Source organism: Dromaius novaehollandiae, chromosome 1 (assembly GCF_036370855.1).
Source record: "Dromaius novaehollandiae isolate bDroNov1 chromosome 1, bDroNov1.hap1, whole genome shotgun sequence".
NCBI classification, from domain to species: Eukaryota; Metazoa; Chordata; class Aves; order Casuariiformes; family Dromaiidae; genus Dromaius; species Dromaius novaehollandiae.
This window is the reverse complement of record NC_088098.1, coordinates 10384840-10403345: the sequence shown is the minus strand read 5'-3', so window position 1 is coordinate 10403345 and position 18506 is coordinate 10384840. Positions and strand designations below refer to the sequence as shown.

Here is an 18506-nt window from a genome sequence, read left to right as displayed (position 1 = left end):
GTGGATGTGTGTATAGCCATGTGCAAAGTAGAGGAGTCTTTGCTTTTGCTGTAGTAAATATAATTAGCATTTCTTCCTCCTGTATAAATATGGTGTTAGCCACATATGGCAGGCTTGATTTCTGCTGCAGGCCAGGTCACTTTCATTTAAAATATCAGAGTCCAAAGGCCTGTTTAGAGGTTACTTCACTTAAAGTAAAGGGAAGAAGTGATATTAATAAGACCTATGTAAAGGCCTATTTAAAAAACAAAGATTCTTAAAGGTTCATTTTTGATATTTTTGGTAGCTGAGAACTCTATGAAATATTTATTTGTACGCATACATAGGGAGAGAGAGAGAGATCATTAAACCTGTAAGAAGAAAGGAAGCTCAGAGGAAGCATTTCTAGATCTGCCTGATTTCTTCGTATTAATACCAGCTGCAGATAACATTAAAGACCTGCAGATATTTAATTTTTTCATGATTGTACATTTCTTTATTACAAAGGGAGGGAGAAATGTTACATGACATCATGTGCAATATTTTGATTATCTTTTTGGGAAGGTGGAGGCTCTAATCTTCTAATTAGCTTTGCTCACGACAGTGCTGGCCGCCTTTGTTTGACGCATGCTGATAGCCGTTCAGGCTAGGCTGCTGGGCTTCATACTTATGGGTATCCCCATGTCCTGTGATCAAGTAGGTGGCAGAGATGTAAATATTTGCTTTTCTTCTAGAATGGGCAGTACTTAACTGTGCACACTCCAATGTTCTTTTCCTTAGGTTAAAGAACATCCTGGAATAAAAATATTTCAAGCTAATACTTCACTTTATTTTGCCAATAGTGAGTCATATATGAGTGCACTGAAGAAAAAGGTGAGTAAAGCAAATTCTTTTATGTCCTGTGTCTGGAATACTTGAACTGGCTTCTGAAACATGCTCAAGGCTCAGCCTTCTGTGCATCATCTTTAAGCCCCTTTAGCCTAGCTCCTGGTACAGTGTTTCTCAGCCTGCGGTAATCAGTAAGATGCTAGAAAGTGACCCTCCAGCCAACTGCAAATCAGCTTAGTAAGCAACAGAACGGTGGGAGGGAGCGTAGCCTAATACCAGCTTCTCATGAGTGAAAAAGTCTGGTGGTGAACATAGCACAAGCTGGTCCAACACATTTTTTTCAGAAAGAAGTAAGTAATTGTTGGACTGAAAACAAAAAGCCTAGGAGTAAAGGCTTCCTTCTCAGGGAATAAACATTACTGGAGTATAAGACCATGGAATACTGTAGGCATTTAATGCCACTCATGAGCTACGAATTACCTGCCTACAGAGGCTACTTCACCTCCTATCAAAACTCAGCCTATGTTTGATGGGGAGGGAATGGCAATAACAGAACTAGCTGGGACAGAACTGCCTCCCAGAATAGCTGGAGCTGTTGAAACCAGCAGCAATTGCACCCTTACTAACTCTGAAAAATTTTTCTGTAGCTCCCCTGATGAGTCTTATACAAAACAGGTGGGTGGTACTTACCTTCACAAAGCAAGAGGTATTAGCAATTTGTGTCCAAAAGCACTTTTCTCCCCTTTGCTTTCTGCACTCAAATCAGCACTCTGTTGAAACATGACACCCTCTGATTTCAAGAAAGGGGTCTTTTTCATCTCATTAACACAATGCTTGCAAAGATTATTCCTTCTTTCTTTATACTACCCTCACCCCTACTAAGGGAAGCTGAATAATGCAGGCTTGTGTCTTAAATTTAAGACAGTGATCAATTTAGTGCTAATTGATACTGCAGTGCCATCCTAATGAGCTGAATCTCATCTGATCATGCTTTTGTTTTCACGGCAGACTGGAGTGGACCCTTGTGTTATATTAGCAGCAAGGAAAAAAGCCCAGAAAAGGTATGCCAAGGCAATAAAGAAAGCAAACAAACCCAAGAAGAAAGCTGTCTTGAAGCTAGTGAGTTCTTCGGTAAATGTTTACCTCTGTTTTATCACCTAACACACTTTCTTGTGTTAGCATTCTTGTTTACACAAGGTAAAGAGTGCTACTTGGATAGGAAGGCTTAGGAAGCATACCTTGTACAGTGTGAACAGGCAGGCTTAGAAAGCATACGTTGTACAGTGTGAACAGGCTGCTGAGATTAACACTAAAGTCAGAGGTTTATCTGCAAGGGCTGGATTGGATAATTTGTGTTGAACCTTGCTTATATTCAGGCACCACACTGGGGAGCAGAGCCTCCCAGACTGTCATACTCTCTCCAGCAGTGGTGTCAGTAGAAGGTAGAGGGCCCCTATTATGCCAAATGTGCAAGCACATCATACAGCAATAGGATAAAATAAAATGAACTCAAATTAGCAGCTCCTATAATAAAAAGGTGCCATCCACACTGCTGATCCTGGCATGGCTAAGGGAGGTGCATTGAGAAGGGCTTCCTGCAACACAGCGTGCTTTTGTGCGTATTTAAAATTCATCCCCACTGCAGGAGCTGGTGTGTGCTTGCTACCTTGGAAAACCAACCAAATGCCTGAGTTAGGAGCCTGACTGCTGGCTCTTCTAAATAGATAGGCCTCAACAGGATGAGCAGGGGTGAAGCAAGGAAGTGGAGTAAAGGTGTATAAACAGGTGTCAATGTCTGAGGGAAATGAGTAATTCACCCCTGAGATAACAGCTTAAAGCTGCTGAAAGAAGGATGGGCATAAGAGACTAAATCTTGATATAGATAAGATGCGGAAGCACATGTGTACATAAACCATTACGGAAAAGGACTTTAAAGTTCTTCACCTTTTAGAGGCTGAAGGAACAGATGTGTATGGGGAGGAAGGGGATCAACACTGAAAAAGTACTGGCTGTCATTAAGCTGCGTTTGTCTTCTTTCCCAGACTAATGATGTGGAAGCAGGTGTAAAACATGAGATAGCAAATGAAGAGTTACCTGTGAATGGACAATTTACCTCTGTAGATGACAGTGTGCAAGACAGGTCTCCTGATGAACTTGAATACTTCATGGAGCCAAAAACAAATGTCCACTCTTTAATTCTGGATTTTACTCCAGTGAACTTTGTGGATTCAGTTGGAGCAAAAACATTAAAATCAGTAAGTAGGCTTTTTTCCCCCAAAAAACATAGAAAATTTGTAAGTGAGGTATGTAGGATATAAATGCCAATTGAAGTATAACCCAGCGTCTCTCAGAATTAGCTTTAATTCTGTAGCTTCACGACTTTCAGCTAAATATTGGGGAATGTGGAAATTGCAGCTCTCACAAGTAACTAGTTTATGCCTTTCAAAACTACAATGATATGCCTGTATTTAACCTCAGTTTAACTCCATTGCAGATTATAAAAGAATACAAAGAAGTTGGTGTCTGTGTCTATATTGCTGGCTGTAGTGGTGAGTTGAGATTTTTTGTGAGCTTTGTGGGAGAGACTAGTGTTTTATCTCTTCCCCCTCTGGCCCTGGATTTTCTACTGCCAGGTACTTCAGTAGTACCAGTGCTTATTTCACATAAAATGGACTCAGGAAAAGCAAACCCATGTTTATTAGAGCCTTCACTTTAGTGAGAATAAAGCACTGATATAACGAGTTCTGGGAGAACTAGATCCTGCTCCCATTTATTTCAGCTGACATATTGTAAATGTCACACCTAGCTTAGTCTTTTGAAATTGTAATGTCATGAGGACAGAAGCTTGCAATGTTCCTCGCTTTTGTCATTCAGAATTGTATCAACTTGGGACAAGAATAGGTTTCTGTATTATGGTTGGATAAGAGAATTACTTTTTCTGAATGCAAGTGTCATGTGAGTCCCTGTATATTTTAAATATTTTGAGTAATGACAACTTAATTTGCATCTTTTGTCTCAACTTGTTCCTTGTGAATAGAAAAAAATGAAGCTAGGAAAACAAATCTTCCTCCTGAGATACCTTTACCTTCCATCTTTGTACTTTAGGTTATGCACTGACGCTACGTTTGGTTTTTATTTCGCAGGCCCTGTTATGAACGAGCTGACAAGACTGAATTTTTTTGAAAACACTGTAACAAGAGATTTGTTGTTTCACAGCATTCATGATGCTGTCCTTGCTTGCCATGTGAAAGACTCATCTGCTTCACAGACTGCCTCGGACCTCTGAAGAGTGGCATCTGGCAGAATTGAAGTCATAATTTATGCTGATAGAGACTCATTTCCAATATGTAATTTTGCACAGTTTAAAGAGAGCATAAGGCTATTTGCATCTACAGGTTCAGAGTGGGAGCTTATTCACCATAGGAATAGTGGACAAGGAGTTGGAAGCCTTTACGCTCTTTAATTTTTTTCTTTCTGAATCAGGGTGTAGCCTTGCAATGACATACAAGCATAAAATTATGCAAGACTGAAGAAAATTTGGTGTGTTCTGCTACAGTCCAGATCAGTATGTGGCAGAGGGAATAGCTGCACTGAGCTGATTGCACTTAACTAGCTGCAGGTAAAATAGTGAAACACAAAGTAGAGAATAGACAAGGTGACATTCCTATTCCTGTTGAGAAAATGGGCACTTTAACTCACTACAAAGTGGGATCTTGCAGGAAATAACTCTTCTGCAATTGCAATGCACTGTACCAGTGTCCTGAAAAAATTTTCTTAAGTCACATTGAGTGCCTGATGTCAACATCTGCATACAACAGATTTATATAAAAGTTATCTTTTATCTGCCAGCTGGATTAATGAATTCACACTGGTGGCATTAGCTGCTGCTGTTTTTAAACCTGAATGGTACACTTATGTTTTTTAAGTATCTAACCTCTCTCAACAATATTGATCTACTCATTGCCTGAAAATTTGCACTCTAAGTGAATTTCAAATTAGGATCCCATAGATTGTTATAATTATTGCATTATCAATATTGTACTTTCACTGCCAAAACCTAATTTTACTTTCTAGAAAAGAATACAATTGAGTTGAAGTTAAAATTAATTTGGCTTCAAGGTTTGAAGACAAAACTGGTTTAAGGCAGGGATCAGGTCTAATAAATTAAGAAATTATGCCCTATATGCAGTTTAAGTTGGAATAAGAAGGTAGACAAGGTCTAAAGTCTCAGTGGTCCAAAAAAAATTTTTTTAAGCATTTTTCCATTGCCTGAGCTGTCTTCCTACCACCGCTGCTGTTCCTGCCTCAGCTTAACTGTTTTGTGAAATAGATTTCAGTAGAACTTCAAAATGTAAAGTGCCTTTTTTTTTTTCTTTAAAGAAACCCAGTTTGTTTTTGTCTTTACAACCACCCGCTATGGTACTGCTTGACTTCAGATGTGAGAAGTGAAACACAGAGGAGTAATTCAAACAGAAAAAAAATCTTCAACTCCTGTCTTTGCCTAGCAAAAGTCATTATGAAACTGAGCAGGTAGGAACATAACAGCATTTCTCTGTTGGTATTTCAACAGCACAGGGGAAGTGGTGTGTTGGTGACACATCACTTAGTGCTCTCAAATCAAAGGGCCTGTGCACAAGGGAATTCAGGCTACTTCCTCTCTTCTGAGCGCAGCACAGTATGTCTGTTTTGCTTCTGACTCTGTTGCAATCAGGGCTTGCTTCAGGTAAACAGTCTTTCCCAAAACCTGGGGGCAGTAGGGGAAGAAGTTTTCTTTCCTCAGTCTGCCCTGCCAATAGGGATAGGAAGCATTCTGCATCAGAAGTTACTGCCTCGCTGGAGTTCAAAGGATGGTTCGAATGCATTCACATTATGTGAACACATTGTGTGTATTTATTTAAGCAACTTTTGGTACATTTTATAATGTTAACTAGTTTAACAAGCCTTTGTATCTACATACAGTATATTTTTCTACTTTCAGCTTGTTGCAGCTTGTTTTTAACTATATAGTCTCTTCAGTTCACATCAAAACTGTCAACTTCTAAAATAAAGTGCTTATCAGGACTTGTCCATATTCTCTACTTTGTCTCTGCAAGACTGTTTATGTGCAAGTGTCTGCTCTTGAGGGGTTAGGAGGAAGGGCCACCTCCATCCACGCATCAAATCAGGCGTGCAAAACAATCTGTGCTCTGGAGAAAGAAACCTAACAGCTTCATTTAAAACACAAAACCTTCTCTAAAACACAGTGGCAAAACACCTTGTAGGGCGTTTGATATAGCCCCTCATTGTAACAGTGTCTTCAGCTACCTGCTGATCTTCATTAGGTAGCTGGCAGCAGATAGTGCATTTTCCTTCCCTCCTTCTTGCTAATTGTGCGTGTGTTCAGTTCTATAACTGTGACTACAGCTTTCCTGGAAGAGAAGTAGTATGGACTAAGCAGCGTGCTTGAGCAAGCTGTAGCCCTTAACGTAACCAGTGTTTTTCCTTAGATAAAAATCTTTCCTTAGAACTGGTCTGCTGTAGTTTGGGTGGGGAGGGGGGAATGGGTGTGGGACACCAACTGAGCAAGCACGTGTGTGTGTGCATCTAGCCTAAAAGAATACTACAGACAGGTCTCTAGACCAGATCTGGCATGGCCCAGCTGAGGGAAGAACCTCTGAAGCTCAGTCCACTACTGAAGATTTCCTGTATGTTCCTGGAAGCTCAAAAAAAGATTTGGGGGGGTGGAGAAGGGGACACAAGAAGTAAAGATGTAATAGGAAAGTGTTTTCTTTACAAGTAGTTTAGGCCTACACAGCCTATAGTTTAGAGCTGAGGAAATGGTCCATGTGTTGCATTACCATCCTTCTTGCATTCTTCATAGCTCTAATGAAACACTGCTATGAACTGTGCTGATGTGTAACTGCTCCTGGCTCCCCTACCTATGTGAATCCCTCTCCTTTGCCAGCCACCACAAGGATGCAATTAATGCTGCTTTTCGCATTTCAGTAGCAACAGCTGCACCTTCTGGGAAGCTGCTGAAATTGGGGGGGGGGCAAAAGCCCTTGCCCAAGGCCATCCTAGATATTCACACTGTGCAACCCACTCCAGGTACTACCAGAATTGCTGGTAACTCATGCAAGTTAAATAAAATCAAAGTTTTTTTTCTAGTTTCACCTTCCTGTGCGTTGCTGCCATCAGCTGTAACAGTGTTTCCTAGTCTCTAGCCTAAGCCACCCGCTGAAAAGTAAAGTGATGTCCTCTTTTTCTCTGACTGACAGATTGCTATTTAGATAGCAGAAAATGTAAACTCTACCTTAGGCTTATACAAACTCCTATGTCCTTTGATCTCCTAACAACACTCCTGCCTTGCACCTCTCCAGTTTGTTTACAGCTGAAGGGTACTGCCTATGCACGCTCACTGCTGAAGCCTTGGCACCAGCAGATAGCGCTGACTAACCTCGCTTCTGTTTGATGTAGAGCTACCACTTAATACTCAGACTAACATTCCTCCCCCCCTCCTTTCTGTCTGTACTTCATGATCCATTGGAAGTTCCAATCTCCTTTTTCATACATCATTTATCCTTCTTAAGTAAAAAGTACACTTTATTTACCAAGTGCAGCACTTGAAATAGCGATTCAGTCGGTGTCGCTTTCCGACGCTCTTCCCTCTCAAATTCAGAATGAAAAAAAATTCTGTCCTACTCCTAAACTTGCGCCCCCTCTCCAAAATGCTTTCTCCAAAATAACACATAACTGTTGAGATGAGTATTTTTCAAGCAGGCGTGGACAAAACCACCACACTACCCCAGTTTGCCTATCAGGATACTGTCACCTTAGCCAAAACCTTAGAGTCAAGCATACCACATAAACTCTTTCCCTATTGTACACACTTCCCCATTTACAAAAAAAAAGTTGTATCTGACACTCTGAGCTTGCTAAACTGTTATCAGTGACCTGCTAAAAGATCCCTTTTCCCACAGTGCTAGCATGCAACACTTGAAAACACAATGAAAGGCTGTTGATCATTTTTAGTTATGATCAGCCTTCTAATGTTGTCAGCTATTTGCCCAACCACCAGCATGTCAGGACACTATCAGGCTCATACTCTGTGCATAGCAGCACCATAGACAAGCCACATGATACAGCACAGTGCTTACTAGTGGATTTAGACTGATGTCAAACTTTAAATTTTTTTTAGAGCAGGAATGGGAGGGAGGAAGGACTCCTCCATTCCACAGGGCTGTGAAATCATACTTACTTCTATCTCCCTCTTGACCCAGCACTTATTTCATAAAATACAGAAGAACCTCAACAAAAGCTGGGCTGGGCAATATCTAACCACCAAGCACCTTTGCTGAGGTATCAGTGTCTCCTCCTCAGTTCTTCTCCTGTGCAGTTCCTAACACATTTTTCAGGCTGTACCTCCCCACTACACCTGTACCTCAGTGCTTAGCATCAAGCAAGCATTTCTGAGCACACCCAGAGTCACTGTCCTCACAGGGATCTTTCAGTGCTTCCCCAACATACGTGGTAATTTTGGGGGTGTACATAGGGCCTGGGAATCTAAATTTTACAGTTACAACAGTGCTCAGATACCTGATTTAAAAATATCTCACTGGTTGTGGCATTGGCCTTTCACCAAGATTTTTTTTCTGGAGTAGCAATACCCCACTAGTGCAGAACACATTCATTATCAACTCCCACCTGTTGGTTGGAACATTCCATTTATTTCTAGCTTCCACGAACAAGGTGTGAATTACTACACATGGACTTTTGTTTCATAGAAAGTTTGACAATAGAAACAGGAAAAACATTCCAAGGTATTAGTTGTAAGTCATGTAACGGGGGGTAGCACTGAATTTCGCATACGATTTAATGACTTTGTTCACAGCTTCTAAGAAGTCTTTCTCCGTTGCGATTTTTCGACGTGCTCGGATGGCAAACATGCCTGCCTCTGTGCAGACGCTGCGAATCTCAGCTCCTTTCAAAGAAAGGGATAAATGAATTCAACACTGACCATAAGTGGAAATGAAACACACAAAATTGTTAAAAAAGATCAGGTTACCTGTACTATTAGGACACAGTCGAGCCAACAGCTCAAATCTGATGTCTCTTTCAACGCTCATGGAACGAGCATGTATCTTGAATATGTGAGTTCTTCCCTGGAAAAAAGATTGGAAGACAGAAGTGTTCAAGCTCTGGAAGAGGAAATGATTTGACCTGCTCTGTGTGCGGCTCTCCACATCCACAGCAAGGGCAGATGGAAAATAAAACTCTATTTATTTGTTGCCTAACTACCATTTCCTATGTTTGGACTAGAATGTCTGAGCAATGGAAAACTAAGCGTCCCTGAAACAAAATTAGGAAAATAACTAAAAGAGCTTTAAAGGCAGAAGTACCACAAAAAAATCTCTCTCAAAGGAACTAAATAAACCACACTCCAGCTTCAGAACTAAATCATGGAGCTGGTTAAGGCATTCTTTATCTGTTGAGTCAGAAACATACAGTGAATATAGTATTTTCCATGGCTTCCTGACAGGAATGGAATTTGTGCAATGTGGGAAAACCTATTTGAAATATCTTTAATCCCCCAAATTTCCATGTATATAACTTATACATGCTGCATTATTATGCTGCATTTGTTAACTCTTCTAAACTGCTTCCAGACAATAACGTCTGAAGTGAAGAAAAACTCTGATATCAGAATATACTTCGCAGTGAAAGGAAAGCATTCTGACCTCAAGGTCAGGCAAGCTAAACTCTATCTTCCTATCCAGCCTCCCAGGCCTCATCAGTGCTGGATCCAGAGTATCAGGTCTGTTTGTTGCCATCAGCACTTTGATGTTGCCTCGTGGATCAAACCCATCCAACTGGTTGATGAGCTCCAGCATGGTACGTTGCACTTCGTTGTCACCCCCTGCCCCATCATCAAAACGAGCGCCTGCAAAGAGAAGACACATGTATTTTACAAAATAAGTGACCTTCAGAGCATGGCTGAGATGTCATCACAGGTGCTGTGTAGAAGATAACATGGAAGACACTTTAAGTTACAAACAAATATTTGTGACAAGTTTAAAAAGGTTTGAGAGGATTATCTGAAAATGACATATTTCAACCAAAAAGTGATTTGTATTTTCCCTGGTTATAAGCACTGTATCCTCACCATTAATATTAAAGGACCTATCTCCCTCTCTAATAAATGACCAAGCTGCTGACATTTATGAATGTATTTTGTTTTTTTCCTCCCCTCAACCAAAATCCTCCCCCATTTGCCTGTGTGAAAACTGTTCTGCTCCCAAAGGGCTGAAGTATTTCCTTTGGGGAAATGAATTCATTTTATTTTCAGGCAATATGCAAGATTAAGTATACAGTCCAGAACTTGAAAAAGGTTTAAGCTAACAGTACTTTTTTTGAACACTGTACAGAGATTTTCATCTAAAGTTTAAATCATCTGGGTGTTCCAAATATGCAGAAATGACTTCTCTGCTGGGCTAAATATTTTCAAGCTATATAAACCACTTGAATAGTTTCTCAAACAGTAGATGTGTCCACGCTGTTAGTAGTTTTGCTAAGTATTTAGGTAATTACAAGCACATTTCTTGGAATGCAGCAATCCAGAGAAAGGATTACAACATGAAAAGACAATTTAGAAGGTTTTCATACAAGATTACAGTTATGCGTGCTACAAACATACCTCCAATGGCATCAATTTCATCAAAGAATATAAGACAAGCTTTTTTAGTCCTAGCCATTTCAAAGAGTTCACGAACCATTCGAGCTCCCTGAAAGCAACATCAAGATTTTGTTAAGGAAAGATATCAAAATCAAACTTTTCATGCTTCCAAACAATTCTAAGTTTCCAATGATAAAACTCTTTTATTTGTACAAGCATGTATTACGAAACATTCATAAATCCTAAAACAATTTACAAAGGAGAAACAGACTACTACACTTCATCCTGTACTTCTCCTGAATTTAAATGATTTACCTTGGGGCCAACTGAAAAATAAATGATATAGCGCAGAACAGAATCCTAATCCTAGTGTCCTCCTAAACCACAGATTAAATTCTGCACTGCGAGGTCCATTTCACTGCTGACAGCACAGTTCAAGTTTTATAACTCATTGTCTGATTCATACCCTGCAATGATTTGTTTGACAGTTTCTCCACCCCCTCCAGCATGCAAGTACATCCATCCATCATATTTATTAGGGTGTCTGGTCTCTGCCACAGGGAAATCTGCAATGCACCCCACCTTCCACAGAACATTCGCTCTTACCTCTCCCACATATTTCTGCACCAATTCAGATCCAATTACTCTGATGAAGCAAGCATCAGTCCTGTTAGCGACAGCACGAGCACAGAGTGTTTTGCCTGTACCAGGTGGCCCAAACAAAAGTACTCCTTTGGGAGGCTCAATTCCAAGATTAACAAATCTTTCAGGCTGTAATGGTGGTAAACAAAAAGCAAGAAAGTTATCAATGAAAAGAAATTTATACCAGGCAAGGCTGGTATTCATTTGTTAAAACTAAGCCCATTTTCACTTAGTTGTTTGCAATCAGCTACACTGGCACTTGAAAAAACAAGAGAAGATAACACGATGATCAAAATACTTTTAACATAATACGAAAAGTTTCAATCTGGAGGTTGCTTACGTGAAGCAGAGGGGTTTCAACCACTTCTCTCAGTTTTTCAATCTGCTCTTTACAACCACCAACATCACTGTAAGTGACATCAGGTTTCTCTTCTACCTGTGTAACAAAAAGGTATGAGATTAGTTGAACGACCTGATGCTGCCTCTCTCCCCAGGCTTTCAACAGACAGAGACGAAATCCAGCCAAAGTATCAAAATTACAAGGTAGAAAAATGTAACGATAAGTGAAGGCAGTTCTCACTTGCATCATGGTGACTGTGGGATCAATCTTCGGAGGCAAGGGGATATGGATCTGATACTTGTTTCTGTCCACCCTGGTGAGAAGGTATAAATAGCATTATATTAACACCTGTTAATTAAACTGTCATGAAGAAACAACTTCAAATTTGAAGAAGGTGAATTCTTAAACTGTTATTTTCTCTGGCATCAAAGGAGCCCAGCCCCAAAAGCCAACAGTCAGAATGGGCTAGAAACTGGAATTCCTGTTTTGCAGGAAAGTACAAGGTTTCCAAAAATATTAATCCCAAAATATTTTGAAAATTAAACTTCAAAATATCCAACAGAGCAAACGGGAAAAATATTGACTCAAAAAGTCAAAAGGACTGGCTTCACCTCTTAAGCAAACTTTCTTGTAGACACTCTGTGTCCAGACAGACTGCCAAAGAGGAATGAGGCCATTCGAGTTCCCTGAAGCTCTTGTGGGCCCGAACTGCAAGTTTGAGGTCCATGATGCATTGTTTTCATCAGAATGATGTCAAAATCAAACCATTCTAGCAGAGCATGTAGATTTCTGAGAGTTGTCTTCTAACAGCATGACATTATTGTTACAACTTCAACCACCACAGAAATATCACATAACAGTCGCTGACATGTCAAACTGATCGATCAGATGAGAAAGAAATTTTACTAGGTACTGAAGCTAACACAAAGACTTTACTTACCCAACTCTCATGCCTTCTTCTATGTCAGTAGGTGCCACCTGGTCACTGAGATCCACCACAAATTTAGCAAACTGCTTGACATTGATAATGTATTTGGGATCCTCGGAGTCTGCATTGATTATCTTTGTACACCTAACACAGGACATACAATTAACACCACCGGGTAAACAAGCTAACTGCCTTGTTATTTGCATAAGCCTCAGGAAAAGGATGTTAGAAAGAGTCTATATATTCTCCAAATGTACTTAAATAGTTATTGTGCTTGTGATTCTATTATTATAGCATCATGAAACTGTTACAGGAATAAGTACAAGTATAAAATATGGAACACATGATCAAGGATAACACACAACAGTAAACAGCACTTTAAATATGGGCAGGACTTAAACCTTCTTTGTAAAAAAAGCACGTCTACAAGCAAGTTACAAGCCACATATCTATATCGCTAAGCAGCTCCACTGCAAAGGGGAACAGCCCACCTACCTCGCAACTTGTAACGGCTGCTCGCTTTGGAGAGTTTGCTTATCTGCAGCAAGATCCCAAAGGGCCGGAGGAGCCAGGCCAGTGTCTGACTCCTTGATTCCTATGTAAAACACAGACAAGCTAAGGAAGAAGCAGCTAACTTCGGCAGTCCTTCACACAACAAGGACCTTACACATAAGCCTGCAGAAAGCTTTTTGAGATCTTACCCACTCACGCACATGAACACCCCTGAAGGATTTTCTAAAAACAAGTTTCCTAAAGAAAAAAGGTCTGTGTGACTGTCCACCTGAACACACAGACACCAGTCTATCCACGCCCTGATAAAACTTTGCAGCCCGGGGACTATCCCAACCAAATCTGACAAACATCTCAAGGATAATCGTGTTTCTAAAAGTTTCAGAAAAGCAGTGAAACTCTGCAAGTGCTTTCACTGAGGGAAAGGCTTTAGTGCAAGATTCCAGAAACTAAGGAATTCACACAGTTGAAAAACATTATACATCGTCCAAGACACAGGTATGAGAATTACCATCTCCACGATATACGAAAAAGAATAGAGGGGGTTTATTTGAAAGAGAAATTCTGGCAGGTCTTCCACACTGATTTTAAATGCTAAGTGTTCTGATACACTTTTCTTCCTCATACAGGGACCAGCACCACTAGTTAGATGTTGGTTTTCTGCAGTCTACTGAAGTTCAATAACCACCCAAATGCAGCTTGAGGCACATCACAAGTTACACAGTGACAGAAAGAGTCATTCATTACATGCCACCATAACACATACACATTTTGAATAAAAATACGTTAAAGCACAACATTTTGTAATCACACGTACAGATTACTTATCCCTGCTTAATTAAAAAGAAGATACGACATACAAAACAAAAGTTTCGTGATTACCAAATACAGAAATGTATCCTTTTTGGAAAAATAACAATAATAAACTAATGTAGTCGTTGCTTAAAAGTCAGCTTCTTAAAACACTCAGCTTGATATATGTGGCTCTTTTACTGAAACTTATCTTAAGAAAGAAAGGTACCTGTAAGCTCATTGATTTTCTTAAGAAGCTGTTGAATATCATCTTCTACTTGCTTAATTTGCCTTGAATATGTGCTCTGGCCCTGGAAAAAAAGATTAATTGTGTAGCTTTCATTACTCAAACTATTTTATGTTCAGGAAAAAATGCCAATAGCTATTTAGTCTCAAAAGGTTCCACAGATTGTCTTGGTACAACAAACAGCTATTGATCACAGCCAAAAAAGACAGCATTAAGCTCCAGCAACAACATATCCGTTCATCAAAAATATGGAGTTACAAAGTACTGTTACACAATTCTGACCGCTATCCAAGTGGAAATTTTTCCCGTTTGTAAGCTTCAAGGATTTGTTTTTCCCTTTAAAACTGTTCAGCCTCATTTTTAAAAATTTTCTAAAGTAAAAAAGGCATATTAAAAATTATACATAGAAAGAGTTCTGCATGCATTATCTGAATAGCACAGAAATGAAAAATTATTTGTATGACAGCTTTAACTGTCTTACCCAACCTCCTCACCACCCACAGAACATAGCAGGAAGTTCATGGGGCAAACTGCTTAATCAGAAGCCTGATAAAATCAGGCTCACATCTGATAAAATGCTTTACTATCTTGTCATGCAGAAAAGATCTGGATTTCACTTATAAGATCTCCTTCATATCAATTTGGCAAAAAAGGAAGACACAGTAGGCACAAAACATATTTCAGTCCTTCCACAGTTCCAGAGTTTTGAAAAGGAGTCTCAGTGTCATTAAAATTCAGACTTCTGACAAACATATCCAGGAATATACTAAACTGAAAGTTTTATTTTTATGAACAGTTCTTTCACAGACCCACAGTACTTTCCGATGGATGGAGAAAACTTTTGTTTTAAGCCTTACTGAGCATGCAACAGGCCGTCCGAGATCACATCATCTGTGATAGTACCTGCACCCTCACTAACAGCTTTTAGCCTGATGGCTGATAACAAGCAAATCTGACAGGGAGGACAGGTCTTAAACATACTGTTTCTTACAAAATAAGGAAAATAGCTGGTCAATGAAAGAACATTACAAGAGCAGCAGCTGTTAGACCCCTATGTCAATCAGCTACAACATACAACACGAACATAAAAGAAGACTTCATTAGTTCCAGGCTACCAATACTACTCGATCATCTTTAGGTTTGGGGATTGGGTCGTTTTTTTTTTTTTTTTTTTTGCCAAGAGACGAGAGGTTTTGGCAGGAGAGAAAGGCAGTAGGAGAAGCAGATTTACTAAGTACTCCCTAAATAAATATCCCTCCACACTTGTATTGAATTCATAACTGGAGTCTCACATTTTTTCTTTAACATTCTCACATGTGTATGTGTACTTACATAGGTTTTCAGCAAGGCAATATCCCCTTCATCCAATGCTGAAACAAGACAGAAAACACTTAGTGTCCAATATCAAAAACAGAAGTAGCAATACCAAATTTGCCTCTAAAGATGAAAATATACATTTTAAAAAGATTATTTTAAGTTTATGTCTTTTCACTAAATCAAAGTAAAACCCCAAAGTATCAAACATTAAAGAAAAACAAAACAGGGTCTCCAGCTACTCCTCGTGGATCAAAGGTATGTACTACCCAGAGCTTACAGCAAGCAAACTACTTAAATTTTACTTTGCTCAGAACAGCTTTTCAATCTGTGACTACAGGAAAGCAACTGAAGAAGAGGAAGTAAAAACTTTAATTTTTTAACTTTTTGTTTCTTGGTGTTAAAGAAAACAGGTACTACAATAGAAATAATTTTCAACACTTTCTTCTCTTTCAAAAATGCCCAGCATGATTGGAGAATAGCAACCAAATTAAAGATGGTCTCAAAAACTGTCCCACAAATCATGCACTCCCCTCTTCTATATACTGAAAAGTTCCTGGAAACTACTAAAGGAGCTGTACACAGCCTGGAACCAGTAACTAACGTAATGCTCAGCTTTGATATTGTAAAATGCAAAACATAATAATGGTCATTATAGATGAGATGAACAGTTTTTTGATCCAATATCCTCTCTCCAACAAGAACAGCTACAAATGTGACAAATACACAGTGACACTCCCTCCACTGCAGAAGTGGTATTTGTTATTATCAACTCTTAAAAGATTTTCTTTACATGAAACTTTTTGAATCCATGTAAACTTTTGGCAACCTTTGGCACAATGTGCAGGAAGGAATACCCGAGTTTAATTAAGAATTGGGCTTCCTTTCGCTTGTCTTAAACGTGGAATCTGAAAATGTTATTCAGGCCTCAGAATTCTTGCGTTACAACAAGCAGCATCAGCTACTAAGTGCACAAGCTTTATCACAAAGTTCCACAGGATTGCTCCAGTGAACCCTCAATTAAGAAAAATCTAACTTTGTACTGTGTAACTATTGTTCCCTCTTTACTTCCATACAACGCATAATTTAACAGTCCTTTAGTATTTCCTCTCCCTTCTCCCACAGTCATCCCTTTTCCAGACACAGTCCTAGCCTTCATGTTAATCATCCCTGGCACTCTCATGTTTATATCTTTTCTAATTCTACTGTGTCATTTTATGATGGAGGGAGCCAAAAACACACAGTATGGAAGATCTGGGTAGGATATTGATTACACTCTATTTTGGGAGGATTTTGTTTATGTTGCTCTCTCTTTCTTTCCTACTTGTATTATTCTATTGACATTTTCATATCTTCAAAGCACTGTATTGCTATAATTTAAAAATCTCTTTTCCAAGTGGGAACAGTTCAAAGTCCATCACTGATCACATACAGTATTGGTTTTTTTTCCAGATGTATGACTTAACATTTACTGATATGAAATAAAATGGAAAATGAAATTCAAAGAACCCAAGGTACAAGAGGGAATTTTCACAGCTGGCTTTCAGCATGTTGCTATCGCCAGCAGAAGCTGTCACCTCCCTCGCTCCCTCCCACTTCCACTGAATTACTTATGAATGTGCTAGCAATGCACAGCATATGGCACTGAGCTTTGCAGGATTCCTCCAAAGGAAAAAAATTGTTTTTGCCCGGTCTGCTCCCAACCTTTTAACTAATCACTAACCAACAAAGGGTATTCTCTCTTACCCACAGCAATTTATTTCTTTTAGGAAATTTTATGAGCGCTTTGGAAAGCCCTGAAAACAGCCAAACCAGATAGCACTGCATGGACCTCCACTCCAAACCTTCAGTGGCTCTTCCACAAAACTTGAGGAGCAGTGACAATTTGCTCCTCGATGCAATATTTAATAGTTAGCTGCCTAATCCAGTTCTTCATCGCACTATCTACTAATTTAACCCAGAGCCCCAGGATCAGATTGCGTGCTCAGGAATTTCCTCAGTTTTCCTTGGCACCTTTAATAAATAAATAAATAAATAAATAAGGCTGCGCCACACGTAACTGCTCTGCCTCCCCCCCCCGCAAGCGCCCCCGGCCGAGCCAGGCCTCCGGGAGGGCGAGCGCGGCGCCAGAACCGGCGTTTGGGGGATTTTAAATCTGATTTTCTCCTTTTTTCTTTCTCTCAGCTTTCTCGCTTTCCCTCAACTTCTCTCCTCCCCCCATCCTGCGAGCGGCCTCCTGCGCCCCCGGGGCTCCCCGGGGCACCGACCCCCGGGCCCGACGGGACGCCCCCCGTGAGGGGCAGGAGGGAGGCGGAGAGCCCGGGGCCGCCCCCGGCCGCGCCGCTCACCGCGGATGGGTTTATCCTCCTTCTCCTCCTCCTTGGTCTTCCTCTGGTCGGCGCCCAGGTAGTCCGGCATCTCGGCGGCCTCCGCTAGGCTCCGCGGCGCCCCGTCCCCCGCCCTACCCCGGAAGCATTACGCAGCAGCGCCGGGCACCTTCCGGCCGGCCCCGCGCCCGGAGGACGCGATAGGAGGGCGCACCCGGCCCGGGCGCTGCTCGCCGCGCGCGGTGCTCCCAGCATCTCCTTCCCCCCGGCGCCGCCGCCGCCGCCGGGGTTCCGCCCGCGGCCGCCTCGCGCCGGGCTGCGGCTTCCCGGCAGTTCCGCGGCTGTCAAGGCTTCGGTGCAGCCTTCAGGCGCCATTTCTGAAGGCGGCTGCGCTGCGCAGAGATGAAAAAAATAAATAACCTTCGCTTTGCCTCGCCGCTCCGGGACATCGCCGGGGCCTGACCGTGGCCCCCGGGCCGGTCCCGCCGGGCGGGAGCTCGGGGCTTCACTCTGCTGCCCGCCCGGCGGCTCCCGCGGCGCCAGCAGCGCCCGCGCCCCTCCGCGAGTGAGCAGCCGCCGCGGCCAGCCGGCTGTGCCCGGGGGGGGGGGGGGGGGGCAGCTCCGCCAGCGCTCGGGAAGCAGCGGTTTTTGTGTCAGTGTAACGCGCTTGGCAGCGTGAAGTGCCCTAATCGGGACGGTGCACACAGAAACGCCCACAGGGTCCGCCGTAAGCGAGGGGCCCCGCATGTTCCCTGCGAGATCGCCGTGAAAGCAGCGACGCTTCCCGCGGGCGCCTGCGGCTCCGCGTCCCCGGGCCGCGGCGCAGCCTCAGCCTCAGCCGCAAGCGCGCCGCAGGCTCCGTAACGCCTCGTGCCCGGGTGCCCCCAGCCCGCGCCGCGCTCCCCGGGGCTCCCTCCCCCGCGGGCGGCGACCGCCGCGGCACCGGC

General features: G+C 41.8%; 2 protein-coding genes across 9 annotated transcripts in view; one reads left to right on the top strand and one right to left on the bottom strand.

Annotated features, from left to right (window-relative positions):
• SLC26A5 (solute carrier family 26 member 5) overlaps nucleotides 1-5885 on the top strand; it is a 39396-nt gene extending 33511 nt beyond the window's left edge. For 7 of the 8 annotated variants that reach the window (XM_064505424.1, XM_064505416.1, XM_064505407.1 and 4 more), the window contains 5 exons: nucleotides 760-852; nucleotides 1816-1938; nucleotides 2850-3062; nucleotides 3302-3356; nucleotides 3951-5885. In XM_064505424.1, the coding sequence (XP_064361494.1) occupies nucleotides 760-852; nucleotides 1816-1938; nucleotides 2850-3062; nucleotides 3302-3356; nucleotides 3951-4093 (627 nt within the window). In that variant the 3' untranslated portion in view covers nucleotides 4094-5885. The remainder of the gene's footprint in view (nucleotides 1-759; nucleotides 853-1815; nucleotides 1939-2849; nucleotides 3063-3301; nucleotides 3357-3950) is intronic. The other variant, XM_026097642.2, reaches the window with a different exon arrangement.
• Nucleotides 5886-8493: 2608 nt separating this feature from the next.
• Nucleotides 8494-17797, bottom strand: PSMC2 (proteasome 26S subunit, ATPase 2). The gene is made up of 12 exons (XM_026097673.2): nucleotides 17581-17797; nucleotides 15251-15288; nucleotides 13901-13982; nucleotides 12865-12964; nucleotides 12382-12513; nucleotides 11682-11754; nucleotides 11442-11537; nucleotides 11066-11230; nucleotides 10481-10568; nucleotides 9525-9727; nucleotides 8852-8948; nucleotides 8494-8767 (listed from the first exon to the last, which is right to left on the bottom strand). The coding sequence occupies exons 1-12, from the start codon at nucleotides 17648-17650 to the stop codon at nucleotides 8610-8612; spliced, it is 1302 nt and encodes a 433-aa protein (XP_025953458.1). The 5' UTR covers nucleotides 17651-17797; the 3' UTR covers nucleotides 8494-8609.
• Nucleotides 17798-18506: the final 709 nt, after the last annotated feature.